Source organism: Tachysurus vachellii, chromosome 13, assembly GCF_030014155.1.
Source record: "Tachysurus vachellii isolate PV-2020 chromosome 13, HZAU_Pvac_v1, whole genome shotgun sequence".
Taxonomy (NCBI): domain Eukaryota; kingdom Metazoa; phylum Chordata; class Actinopteri; order Siluriformes; family Bagridae; genus Tachysurus; species Tachysurus vachellii.
In genome coordinates this window covers 1,865,428-1,880,000 of record NC_083472.1, presented here as the reverse complement: position 1 = coordinate 1,880,000, position 14,573 = coordinate 1,865,428, and the positions used below count along the sequence as shown (strand labels likewise).

Sequence of the window (14,573 nt, the reverse complement as noted above, 5' to 3'; positions counted from 1 at the left end):
TGTTCTTGATTGTCGAAACTAAAGAGATTTTAAAACAATTAATTAGAAAAAGATTTGATTCATTATAGGCCAACTGAGTGCATCAGTGGTTGTATTTGTCGAGGGACCATCGTTCACAAGGGTGTTGTGTATTATCAGTGCTACAACATGCCCGAACTCTGTGCTTATGACGTGAAAACCAAGCAAGTCCGACGTCTCGGGCTTCCTGGTGCTGGATTCAATAACAAATTCCCCTACTGCTATTACAACTGCTTCGACTGGACAGACATCAACCTCTCAGCCGATGACAAGGGCCTGTGGGTAATGTACGCCACGGAAGCTAATCACGGAAACATGGTCGTGAGTCGAGTGGACACGGAAAGCTTTAACGTGACACACACGTGGAAGACTCGCCTGTTCAAGCGCTCGGTGACCAACGCCTTCCTGGTGTGCGGGGTGCTTTATGCAACTCGCTACATAAACACTTACAAAGAGGAAGTGTTCTACTCCTTCGACATGACCAAAGGGATGGAGGACAACACGCTCTCCATCCCTATAGAGAAGGTGGCAGCCGGCGTCGCCAACATTCACTACAACCCCACAGACATGAGGCTCTACATGTACAACGGTGGCTACATGCTCGCCTACCAAGCTTACTTCTGAAAAGTTAGATTAGAACAATGATATAAATCTGTTTTTGTAGTTATATACATCTTATGTATGCCTGGAATATGCTTTAAAAATAATTCTTCATTAAAAAGAAATAAATATTATTTTGGTTCATGACTAAATGCTAATAAAAACTAGCTATTCACAGTTTTGTTAATTCTCTTGGCTTTTATTGTTCATGGCAGTCACTTTTCTGGTCAGACATTTTGCAACAATTTACTTTACATACCAAAAAAAGACCAACAGAGATAAAGTCTCCATTTACCTACAGGCAAAAGTGAACGTAATAAAAAAAATATATCCTTAACATGAGATAATACAATTAACAATGAAAACATTTAATACAACATTTAAATGTTTAAAAAACAAACAAACAAAAATAAATAAACACATGGCCATTAAGAAGATCATTTTGCATGATTGTATGGCTTTTTAGGACACTAAAAATAATCTGTTCCGTCTAAGAAGGTGCTGTTGTCATTTCTTGAATACTGTCTCAGAACTGGACTAAAGAATCAGTGACTATCCAGAGCTGAGGCCAGAGATCTGACAAACTTTTGCATTTAGCAAAAACCCTTATCCAGAGTGACTTACCTTTTTTTTTTAATCTCATTTTATATAAATAAGCACTTGAGGGTTGACCAGTGATAGGTTTTGGGACCTGGGCTTTGAACTCACAACCTTCTGTTTGGTGGACCAGCAGCTTAGCCACTAAGCCGCCACATCTCGTTCATGTGCTTGGGTTCTACCATATTGAAACTGTGTCTGTTCCCCTAGTTAAACAAAAACGTCTAACCAATCAGAAACTCAGTTTTAGTGACCAATTTAGCATAAAATTAGATCCTATTGAAAACACAGCCAGCATCTTCAGTCAAAAGCTTGACTTGCTAAGTATTAGATCTAACGTTTAAAGTCTTTATAGCAAATACAATTTTTTACTTACTTTATCACTTTCATTCATGGTTCTTCATGTAGACACTACTGTAAATAATCAAACCTATATATCGTCGCTGTCAGACGGAATCCTCGTATCTCCAAAACCGTTATTTTTCAGGAAATTAAAAAAACCCTGTACCTTATCTGCAGTGCACAGGGTTTAGTCCGCGTTACAGTGGATTGTCTTGCGCTAAATTCCTGTCCTCAGACGAGCACCAGAACTAGCGGGGGGTCAGCCGTTTTTTTTTCTTTGAGCCCAGTGTTTTGAAGACATTTACCTCAGAAGACGTGTTGATTCTTTGCGACTCTTCTTGAGGAGAAATATGCCGTGAAGCTCTCCCACGGAGTGAGGAAGAGGTGGACAGTTGAAGTGTCCAATGGAGTTATGAGATTTGCGCTCAAGCTATTTTCAAGACTTTAGATTGGTTAATAACTTGTAAAAATAACAGACCCACGTGGGGACTGACCAATAGCATCGATATGTGAAAAAATATGAAATTGACCAAATTTGGACATATGAGGTTTCTGCCATGATTAGAAACAACTCCATCCCTTGTCATCTGTCTTACTATTGGCAAATATCAAACCTCCCGATCATCTCTAGATCCTAGAAATGGATGTAGCACAGGAGTTATGTTCATGCTTGAATATTGTAGGAATAATACTCATGAGATCTATCAGTCCTGATTTAGGCCTTATCACAATACTGAGATAGCGTTGGTTAAAGTAGTAAATGACCTTCTTAGTAACTCTCTATGGCCTTTCAGTTACATCATGTGTAACAGTGTGACCTTAGCTTAGTGATTATTGACCCCTGACTCTTATTTAAAGCTAATGTAAATTACATTACTAGGCTAGAATTTCTTCATCTAAGAAATATTGCAAAGATAAGAAATACTTCAAATTGTAAATGCTTAAACATTTGAGAATTCATTATGTAAATTCCAATATATTATGGCAGAAAGCTAAAATAATAATAATAAATTGACCTGATGTATAAGTACAATGTCAAAAGACATTTTGTGAAAAATTGGTATATGAACTGGAATCATATCAAATTGCATAAATAATGTGTTTAAATAAGTCTTTCTGCTCACTGTAAAGTTATAAAGTTGGTTACTCACTAATCTATTTTTATAGGTGAAAATGTTCCATTAATGTTCCTCTCACTCACTCATCTTCTACCGCTTATCCGAACTACCTCGGGTCACGGGGAGCCTGTGCCTATCACAGGCGTCATCGGGCATCAAGGCAGGATACACCCTGGACGGAGTGCCAACCCATCGCAGGGCACACACACACACACACACACACACACACACACACACACTCTCATTCCATTAATGTTCCTATTTAATATAATTAAAGAAAAGGATTTTAGACCACACAGCACAGCCATTAACAAAAAGTAATGTTTTATTGGTTAAGAGGTGCTAGAGATAAAAAAAAAAGAAAAATAAGCATTAAAAAAAAAATTCTAACAGCAGAAAAAGAATCTGCGTCACTGTTACATGACTATGTATTTACTGAAAGACAGCATCGTACGAGACGATGTATGCGTCACTGTAGGCGTACAGCATTCGGTCTCGTGGGTTGTAATTCAGTGATTGGATGTTGGTCTGCATTTTCTTGAGGTGGATCTTCAGGTCATAACGCTCCTCCTTTGTCTCTGTGTCAAATGAGTAGAAAATTTCCTCCGTCTGTTTGTCCAGGAAGCGTGTGGCGTAAAGCACTCCACATGCCATGAACGTGTTAGTGGCAGTACGCTTGTGCAGCGATGTCCGCCACGTCCGGCCCAAAGACGGTGGACTTCCTTCTATCACCTCGCTAAGGATCACATTGCCAAAATTTTCCGGTGCTGTGTAGACGACCCAGACGCCAGATTCGTCGGTGGCGAAATCCAAGTCTGTGTAGATGTACGTGGCGTCCAAGTGTCCGAAAGGAAACTTGTTATTGAAGCCGGAGTTTTGTGGAAGTGGTGTGTTGGTGACGGACTTGGAGGAGATGTTAAAGCGACACACGGAAGGTGTGTTATAGCAGCCGTAGTATAGCGCGTCTCCGTACTGCACCACGTTAGGGCCGATGATGGTGTTTGTGGTGGGGTTTGAAGAAGAAATAACACTGTCCACAGGACCCACACCTACCAGTATAGTGCTTAAACTGCTGTAATGCCGCACATAGTTGGCAAAAGCGTTGCTGCTGGTCAGAGCCACCAGCCAGTACATGGCCTCCTTTCCTGGAGCAGGTTTCGGGTCTTTTCCCCAAGCGCCATAATAGTACGAGGTCCCATACTGGGTGAGGGAGTAAGTTCTAGGCCCGTTCACATTGACCAGTTGGCCTTGTGGACAGCGTCCTGCACTCATACACACAGAGAACAAATTTGATGAACAAATGTCCTATGAATGGAGCCTTATACTTATTTATTTATTTATTTATTTATTTATTTATTTATATAAACTCACTATGAAAAACCTGATGCACTGAAGACATTAAAACATTATGATATGGAGGAAATCATGGCAAGCAGGCAGGAGATAAATGTATCCTTATATTAGTTTTATTTGCTTTTATATTTTTGGATGTTAAATATATCAACAGCTGAAACAATACATTTGTACAATGACTTTTTTATTTTATTTTTATAAAAGTCAGTCAGTACTCATATACTATGGACACACATTGACTATGTTAATGGTTAACTTTTGTTTGTGTATCTATTTAAATTTACAGTAAGATTAAATGTAAAGTGTACGTACTAGAGTGAACAGTGGGAGGCTGCATGGTGGCATTAAGCTCATGCTGACATTCAGCCAAGTCTCTCTTCATGCGCTGATTTTCTCGCTGTCTGCTAATCACCTGTGAAACATCGAAGGACTCCAGCTCCTGCATGGTCTCTGCCACGTTTTGCATCTATAATCACACACACACACACACACACACACACACACACAGACACACAAACACACACACACACACACACAAACAGACACACACACACACACACACAAACAGACACACACACACACACAAGCAGACACACACACACACAAACAGACACACACAAACAGACACACACACACACAAACAGACACACACACACATAAACAGACACACACACAAACACACACACAAACAGACACACACACACACAAACAGACACACACACAAACAGACACACACATACACACAAAAACATGATTTAAAATAATGATCATTCACTTACTTAATTATTCAGACACAAGCACATCACTACTGTCCACTGCTTAAACAATTACATACACAACACATTGTTCAGATCAAAATGACCCAATTAAAATGCAGATAAGATGAATGCAGCATTTTAAAATACATTTTAAAGAAAGATTCAGCCGCTATAGTCTCAGAGTTTTCTGCTTCCTTATATTTCCAACGATAGACATTTACTGTGAAAATGATATAAATTTCTGAATGACGATAAATTAACAATCAATGATTAACATACATAAAGACATCTGTTTACATGTTGGATGTTATTTTACTTCCCCCAGACTATGACATAATATTTATTTCACTTAGTTTACTTACCACACATAGCAGTTAGCCTTTTGACCACTAGAGGCCATCAGTGAGCAGCAAGATATGAATACTTTCAACTGGATTGTCTGGAAAGCTTTAGCGCTTGACCAAATCTCAACTCATCATCACTACGTGTGATTAAAAAATACGCTTACTCGTATAATCAGGAGCAAAATGAAGTGATGAGTGATTATTAACTTTATAATCATAAAAAAACTAATAGCTACACCAGCATAACATCCTGCTAACTGTATACTCTATAAAGATGCATGTGGTAATGATGTGTGCTGTGGTCTGGAGTGATGCAGTGCAGTTAGACACCTTTTTTAATGTGCTCTCACTGAGCCTCTTGTGGGACTTGATGGTGTTCTGCAGTTTATTTAGGAGCTCCTGGATCTCAGAAAGCTCGAGCTCGATGATACGCAGTGACACGGCTCCGTACAGATCACCGTCATCCTCATTCTCCAACACAGACATGCTCTCCTCCAGCTGCTGCAGCCGCCGCTGCAATCCCAGCATCAGTACATCAGCCTCCATTACCTGAGAGAGAGAGATATTGTATAAATCCATCTATTCACTCTCACTCACTTTCTACCGCTTATCCGAACTACCTCGGGTCACGGGGAGCCTGTGCCTATCTCAGGCGTCATCGGGCATCAAGGCAGGATACACCCTGGACGGAGTGCCAACCCATCACAGGGCACACACACACACTCTCATTCACTCACGCAATCACACACTATGGACAATTTTCCAGAGATGCCAATCAACCTACCATGCATGTCTTTGGACCGGGGGAGGAAACCGGAGTACCCGGAGGAAACCCCCGAGGCACGGGGAGAACATGCAAACTCCACACACACAAGGTGGAGGCGGGAATCGAACCCCCAACCCTGGAGGTGTGAGGCGAACGTGCTAACCACTAAGCCACCGTGCCCCCTTTACAGATGTTTCATTGGAAGAAGAAGTCCAACGTTCATTAGGAATTAAAAAAAATTATATCACTGACCAGTTACTGTTATATAAGAGAAAGAAAGCACTTCAGGAAGTTATGGGAAAGTATTCATCTTTGGGGTGTTAGTAACTCTGCTTCATCTCGTTCATCTAACAGAACGTCTGAGAGTTTCTTTCCTAACCTTGTCAAATTTAAATGATTCTAAAACCACACACCTCGTTGGGAGTGATGGTCTTCGTGCATTCGTTAGCTGCAGTTTGGATGTTGTTGAGTTTCTCCATGGGAAAAGGACGCTGCAAGTTCTTCAGCTCACACACACAGTCCTTCCCGCTCACACTCTGTGAGCAGAAACAAATTAACGATACACACAAGAAAAACATACATGAGGCACAAGAATGTGAGAGTTTTATGGATTACGCTGCAGAACTGTTGATGTCTGACTCTTTAGATGTAAACACAATATCTTAAACAGAGTTCTTCTTACCTGAGAGAAAAATGTGAGGAAAAACGCAGCCGTCCGCACAGACAACCGAAACGACTTCATGTTTGTTTCAGAAGACAAATGGAACAAAGTTGTTAGAGCTTCTACCGTATATATGAGGAAAACAAGTCCAGAGGCTGTCTTAAAAAAAATCACCTCCTCTTAACATTCGACTTCTGCTGACTAAAATGGGGAAGTGAGATTTAGAAAATTTTGTTCTGCTGATGTTTCCAGAGGAACAATATAATACAGAAGGATGTGGGACATCCCAAGTTTTGATGTTTGCGTAACTTGAATTAATTTATACTGAATTACGTGTCCATTAGTGACACTTGTTTTTGAATTGCCTAGGAAACCCTTCACATTCCCACTAAAGGACGTGTCCCAGAATACACGGGTTAGTTTTGAAAACACAAGCTCAACTATGGGGGCACAGTGGCTTAGTGGTTAGCACGTTTGCCTCACACCTCCAGGGTTGGGGGTTCGATTCCCGCCTCCGCCTTGTGTGTGGAGTTTGCATGTTCTCCCCGTGCCTCGGGGGTTTCCTCTGGGTACTCCGGTTTCCTCCCCCGGTCCAAAGACATGCATGGTAGGTTGATTGGCATCTCTGGAAAATTGTCCCTAGTGTGTGATTGCGTGAGTGAATGAGAGTATGTGTGTGCCCTGTGATGGGTTGGCCTGAGATAGGCACAGGCTCCCCATGACCTGAGGTAGTTCGGATAAGCGGTAGAAAATGAATGAATGAATGAAAGAATGAAAGATCAACTATCAGAGTTGGTCTTACCTTGAACGCAGGTATCCTGCGAAGTCCTTCTGTCTTCTAACAAAGGTGTCAGGGATCAGCGCGGACTTTTGGACACGTGCGATTGTTTGTTTTTGTCACGTGGCTGCCCCACCCTCGTCTGCTCCTCCCTGTCTCCACACCTGTTCCCCATTGTGTGATTAACCTGTCCTGTGTATAAATGTGAGCCGCGTTGCCGATGGCAGCATGGATTCATTAGTTACGTTTAGTCCTTTGTATGGTCTTCATTATTTATTAAACCCCTATCGTTTGAAGCTATCCTGCATATGGGTCTGTCTCCTTCCTTCCGTATCCGGGGTCTGACAAAAGAATCCTCTTCAAGTTCTTCTACCTAATCTATTGTTTGCATCTTTAGATGAAGGAGTCAGACTTAAACCTTCTTGTCTTTTCAGGGTCCTCATATTAAAAGCAATGTAATGCAGATAAATGTGTGTAATATATGTAAAGTAAAAAATAAAATTACAAATAAAATCTCCTTCAAATATTCAAGCAGTATTAGAATAAGTAAAAGTAATTAAAATGCAAAGATAATAACAAACCAAGAAACACTCTCGTGTTTGTTCTATGATGCGCCCGCTATTAGCAATAATTAAGCTAAGCTTGCCTCTAGGTGAATGCGCACTAATAACTGGTTCTAAAACCCTTTTTTATACCATTTATTAGTATGTTTCTTATGCTTCTCAACAACATCCTGTCAGGCTTCGCAGGATCATTAAGTTTCTCAACAACATCCTGTCAGGCTTCGCAGGATATTTTTTGTCGTTGCTGACTGTGTGTTTTTGGTTTTCTGTGTGATATTTTTGCCGTTGCTAGCTGTGGTTACGAAACCTTGTGATTTCAGATAAATGTTACTCACTGTGTTGACATATAAACATGCTGCTGAACATTATATAATTTTTTGAGCGTACAAAGATTTATGTAAGTTTATTTAACCCTTGTATGATGTTCAGTCTGTGGGACCCATATTCATAAACATCAACAGTTTTGAAAAGCTTTGCTTCCTTGTAAATTTGTTGATTTTTTCCCACTCATAACGTGATTAAATTTGATTTTCTTTTTTTTAATTACAAAAAAACAATTAAAAAAACAACAAAAAAAAAAACGAGTAACACTTTAATTAAAAACGTGATGTAATAAAGATAAAGGGGGAATATTAACCATATATGCTGTTTATATTGCTTGTAATTGGGATGAAGTAAACATCTGTAGAGTATTTTAACATTGTTTGATTGTGTTGAATTAAAAACCCAAAAATGCAGCGGGTCAAACAGACCCACGAACACTGGCTGAGTAACAAAAATACGAACATCATACAAGGGTTAAAAGGTAAAGAAAACTTATCATTCTATAATCTTCTTTCAGCAAGATGGGTCTTTATCCAACTGTCTAGGTACAGTGTTTGTTCCTCCTGTTGTTGAACCAGCTTCCTTCTGGATCTCTTCTTCACAATTAAACCAGATATATTCAATTTCTTTACTTCATTCAACAGTTTTCCCGTTTCCTCTAGTTTATTTTCCATAGCTTCCTTCTTTCATGCTTTCTGTCTTTGTTGTCTTTGTTGTCTTCAACTATGAAGTCGTGATCATGAGAAGACAAGAAAGAAAAAAAAGAAGTTACAAGGTTTTGTTCTGATGGACAGGAGGAAGCAGACCGTACAGGGGATTCTTCTGTTCAGGTTTTCTTATCCACTTAGATTAGATTCTCCATGAATAGGTCTCAGTTCATCACTTCATTCATATTTCCTCAGTTTGTTCTGCATTATGATGTGGATCAAACAAATCTATAAGTGCTAGTTTTTGTGTTTTAGTAAGAAATAAGTTTTCCACTTTCATTAATACTAGTAAATTATACTAGAAATCCCCCCCCCCCAAAAAAAGAAAATATCTATTACAGTATAATGAATGACACCATGTGTGATTTAAATACATTTATTTCATTACCAATATAATATAATGTACTGTACTATTGTAATATACTGTAAATAAATAAATAGATATATAAATAAATAAAAACAGGTAAATGGATATAAATATAAAGTGTATATTGATTTAAAAGCTAAATGCGTAGAAAATGTTGATGTTTTAAGATTGTTACGACAATTTGATAATTTTATTGAAATAAAGTTTAACTCTTTCAACTTAGATGGTTTTTTTATAGCATTCTTAAAAAATAAAAACATATTATAGGTTAAAATAGATCAGATGCTTCTCTGTCTTACTTTGCTTTAATAAAATTATCAGACCGTCACTGATTATAATATTAATATTAATTTTATTAGTCTTTTATTAGCAATAGTATTTTTTATATAATATTTTATGCTCTATCTAAAAGTATTTTAATGCGATTTAATGACCACACAGTTTACTAGTAAATTTGTCATTGTTACAATTATTCAAATATGAAAATATTAACCTCCTTTTTTTTAAAAACGTATTAAAAATTTGAGAAGACGAACGAATTGAAGAAGAACTGATTGAACACAGAGACAATTTACGTAAGTTTTTTTTTCTGTATTTTATGGTTTATTTGCAACATTTACAATTGTATAATTGTATAAAAGTGATATGCAAAAATTGCAAATGTTGCAAAAGGTGAATTGTTTTTTTTTTCTGTCAGCAATTGCCTAATTCTCAACTTCCTTTCGGGAAAATCTTTACATCCTCATCAGAAAATAATGAACATAAACTTTCACATCAGTTTTTTTTAAAAATAATTGCACCATTTCTCTGTGTGTGTGTGTGTGTGTGTGTGTGTGTGTGTGTGTGTGTGTGTGAGACAGAGAGCATCATATTTATAAAGGCTGATGGAGAAGCTCAAACACACACACACAGAGTTTGATCATGATCCTCCTCATTCTGCTTCTCGCCGCCGCTGTAAGTACCGAAGTGTCGCTTTTAACTACAATTACAGAAGAAATGAAGCGCTTATAAATGATGACTCAAGCATTTTAAGCAAACTTATAAACAAGAGGTTATAATAATAATAATAATAATAATAATAATAATAATAATAATAATTTTCAGTGCTTCATTTTGCCTGTAATTGTTCAAGAAAAAAAAAGTAAGAAAATAATAACAATAATAATTTATTACTGATGTTATTATATAATAATGTTTCAGAAATAATGTTTATTTTCATTATTATTGAAGACATCTAGGCTTAGCAGCTTTTCTTGTAAAACCTACTGTTACAGAGCAGTGTAGTGTGTGTGTGTGTGTGTGTGTGTGTGTGTGTGTGTGTGTGTGTATGTTCTTGTTTGCGAGTATGATGCGAATGTATGATGTGTGTGTTTATTCATGTTTGTTTGAGTGTGTGTGTGTATGATGTGTGTGTGTTTATGATATGTGAGTGTATATAATCATGATTGTGTGTATGATGTGTGTGTATGATGAGTGTATATGATATGTGTGTATGTTCATATTTGTATGTGTGTGTGTTCATGTCTGTGTATGATGTGTGTGTGTTCATGTTTGTGTATGATGTGTGTACAGTATGATTATGTTTGTGTATGATGTATTGTGTGTATGATGTGTGTGTATCAGGAGAGCGCTCACACTCACAGTGTTCGAGGTCAGGAGATAAATGGAGCCTGTGTGTGTGAGCTCAACAGCATGGTCTGGGTTTTTCCTGCTGCCAAATACGACGCTGTGGCAGAACTGCTGCAAAACTGCCAAGACTCACTGGGAAAACTCCAAACACAGGTCTCTCTCTCACACACACACACACACGCACACACACACACACACACACACTCACACACTGCAATGACATTATTATAGATCTCATATTAATATTCCTAAGTAATTTAATAGAATAAACCTTCATTGTGACTGACAGACGGTGACGAGTGAGAAGACGGTTCCTCAGATGACGGCCACACTGAATAACGTGACACGGCGGCTGGAAAGGTTCCAGTACCTGAACAGTCAGGGAGTGTACAACGCGTTACACCTGAAGCAGCTCAGCCAAGAGATCCAGCAGCTACATGACACCATGAATACTGAAGATCTCGACAGAGATGGAGAGGAGGCACAGAAGATACGCACAGAGGTACACACACACACACACACACACACACACACACACACAAATATGGATTTCTATGATATAGGATATAAATAATGCAAATAAATAAATAAATAAACACTGACACTGGTAAGTCTCCAGTGTCTGAGTGGTTTACTGAGTTGTATCACACCTCTACATTGTGTTTGAATTCTTACTTATTTACATTTCCAGTCATTTCTTTTTACTGTTTGTTGATGGGATTCGAGACTGAGCAGCATTTACTAACAGATTGATAGAAAACAATCCAACTCTTTCTGACCGGAGCAGTTCAGGACCCCCGGCACACTTCTCAAAGTTTACGTACTGACTGCCAACTTCACCTGCCCCAAAAAGGTGATCGGGGTTAAAAGTCATAACCCTGTAACCCTATGTTGTGGTTAATCTTCCATTCGATCTCCATTTTAAGTTTAGTCATTTTCTTTAGTTCCACTTTCAAAGACGTCTTATATCAATTCGGTTAAAATATCTCTGTCACTTACGATTGCGACATCAGTTACGAACTGATATTTTCTGATTATCTGTTAGAGCCATGTGTGGTTGGTTTTGCCATTTCATTCTTCACAGTGTCAAGTGGTTCAGATGTTGCACCACTGTTCAGAAGTTCAGATGTTCAAATCCACAAGCATGATCCTTAACCCTTAACTGCTCAGTTGTATAAATAAGATTCATTTAAACCGGCATCAATGAGAAAAAGAGTCTAAAAGCCTCTCAGCCTGATATTCAGCAGAGAACCTAATTTGCACACTGGTCTCACTTATCTGTTCATATTATGCCTTTACTTATCTGCTAATGTTACTTCGGGCTCTTGCGTATTTCTCCAGTGCCACGTTGATGCATATAAATAAATCTTTGTATGTATTTGTACCTCAGTTGCAGAAGTTTCAGGAACATGTGGATAAGATGTACAATAAAAACATCTTTAATCTAGAAACAATGAAGGAGAAGCTGCGCTATCTCAATAACCGCGTCCAGACCTGCAGGACCATCCCACAAGACTTCAGGAGTAAGTTTAGTCATTTAAAAAAAAAAATCAGATTTATTTCTAATATGAATTATTTGTGTTACGTTTAATTTTCTGATTAATTTAGTTATTATTATTTTTTTTTTTTATAAATGATTCAATTGAATGCACAATGTTTTTAAACCGTGCGCCATAGACATACATTTTATTCTTATTAGTTAAATACACTTCAAATCAGTTTTATTATGAAAGCACTTTTAACACTAGACATAGTCATGATAGCCTTCACAGAGAAACCGGTCACAGCAGCAGTACGTGAGATGTAAGTGCAGAAAGTGCAGGCAGAAGTAAAGCATCAGGATGAATGGGGCAAGACCAGAGAGCGAGAAGAGCCACAACAGTAGAAGTGTCAGGATTCTGCACCAGCATCACATCAGGAAGTTCTTACATTTTTTTTATATATTTTCTGCTTTACAGGCAATTGTTCTCGGCGAATAATGACAAATATCAGTGCGCCAGTGGTCATTAAGTTGAACCCGTTCAGTACGGCCTACATCGCTGGAGCATGGGGTCATGATATTGATGCTGATAATGAACAGACTTACTGGATCCAGCCTCTAGCTAATGGGAACAGGTTGGGCATCACTGTGCGCTTCTATCCGACTCATGAAGACTTCATGGCTGCAAGAAACCACAGAGATGAAACACTGGTGGGCTCGTACACTCACGCTAATGCAATTCAGGGTCCAGGGACCATTGTTCACAAGGGTGTTGTGTATTATCAGTGCTACAACATGCCCGAACTCTGTGCTTATGACGTGAAAACCAAGCAAGTCCGACGTCTCGGGCTTCCTGGTGCTGGATTCAATAACAAATTCCCCTACTGCTATTACAACTGCTTCGACTGGACAGACATCAACCTCTCAGCCGATGACAAGGGCCTGTGGGTAATGTACGCCACGGAAGCTAATCACGGAAACATGGTCGTGAGTCGAGTGGACACGGAAAGCTTTAACATGACACACACGTGGAAGACTCGCCTGTTCAAGCGCTCGGTGACCAACGCCTTCCTGGTGTGCGGGGTGCTTTATGCAACTCGCTACATAAACACTTACAAAGAGGAAGTGTTCTACTCCTTCGACATGACCACAGGGATGGAGGACAACACGCTCTCCATCCCTATAGAGAAGGTGGCAGCCGGCGTCGCCAACATTCACTACAACCCCACAGACATGAGGCTCTACATGTACAACGGTGGCTACATGCTCGCCTACCAAGCTTACTTCTGAAAAGTTAGATTAGAACATGCAATAAATTCACTGTATGATCATCAGGAACACCAGATGATTTTTAGTATAGTACTGAAGCTTACTGAAACTTCATTCTATGATATAAAGCACTGCAATGGCTAACTGTAGCTTCTTAAATTCACAAAGTAGTTTTTTTATTTGTCTAATTGTCACAGCTTGATGAAAATTATAATCTATATACAACAGCTGCACTGTTAGGATATTCCTGGCTGTCAACAATGAATAAATGCAAAAAAACTAAATAAAAGTATTTTTTATTTTCAACGGCACACAGAAGTCTTTGCTGGTCAGATCAATCCTGTGCTCTTAAGTAGAAAACCCACCATGACGGTGTACATCATGGAGTATTAATATGGAATAAAACAAAGTACACTTCAGGTTAAGTCAAGGCAGAGCGAAACATGGTACTTGCATAGAAAGCACCGTGAGCTCCGTTACATGGATGGATGGATGGATGGATGGATGGATGGATGGATGGATAGGTCTGATGTGGATAGATAGATAGCTTGCATGATCAGCCAAACATAGCCATACATAGCACCAGAAACAAAAATAACAGGCGATTAACCAATTCACTTACAATCTTTAGCCAAAAAACATCCTTAGGAGAGCCAAGACATTGACCTTCACCCTTTTTTCTTACTTTGTAAATAAATAAATACAAATCTGCTCTGGGATTTAAATACAAGTTTTTAAAAGTCAGCTAGACCTCTTAAGAACCGCTGAATTCTCCATTCGGATTGATGTAAGGTTCAGGAGATGCCACCGGAAGCGGTGATCGAAACCGGATCTCCATGGAAGCCTCGATCGCCTACATACAGCAGATCAGATCCGGTGAAAGCACTTATTTATCGACT

General features: G+C 38.9%; 3 protein-coding genes across 3 annotated transcripts in view; 2 read left to right on the top strand and 1 right to left on the bottom strand.

The window, feature by feature from the left end:
• Window positions 1-653, top strand: part of LOC132856279 (olfactomedin-4-like) — a 4,248-nt gene extending 3,595 nt beyond the window's left edge. Inside the window, exon 2 of the mRNA XM_060885797.1 lies at window positions 69-653. Within this exon, the coding sequence (XP_060741780.1) occupies window positions 69-642 (574 nt within the window). The 3' untranslated portion in view covers window positions 643-653. The remainder of the gene's footprint in view (window positions 1-68) is intronic.
• A 2,325-nt stretch (window positions 654-2,978) lies between these two features.
• On the bottom strand, window positions 2,979-6,733 carry LOC132856227 (olfactomedin-4-like). The gene is made up of 5 exons (XM_060885737.1): window positions 6,579-6,733; window positions 6,310-6,432; window positions 5,461-5,679; window positions 4,341-4,494; window positions 2,979-3,937 (listed from the first exon to the last, which is right to left on the bottom strand). Exons 1-5 carry the CDS (start codon window positions 6,636-6,638, stop codon window positions 3,108-3,110), a joined length of 1,386 nt encoding a protein of 461 aa, XP_060741720.1. The 5' UTR covers window positions 6,639-6,733; the 3' UTR covers window positions 2,979-3,107.
• Window positions 6,734-10,146: 3,413 nt separating this feature from the next.
• Window positions 10,147-13,985, top strand: LOC132856151 (olfactomedin-like). The gene is made up of 5 exons (XM_060885604.1): window positions 10,147-10,250; window positions 10,920-11,078; window positions 11,215-11,427; window positions 12,316-12,448; window positions 12,884-13,985. Exons 1-5 carry the CDS (start codon window positions 10,218-10,220, stop codon window positions 13,693-13,695), a joined length of 1,350 nt encoding a protein of 449 aa, XP_060741587.1. The 5' UTR covers window positions 10,147-10,217; the 3' UTR covers window positions 13,696-13,985.
• Window positions 13,986-14,573: the final 588 nt, after the last annotated feature.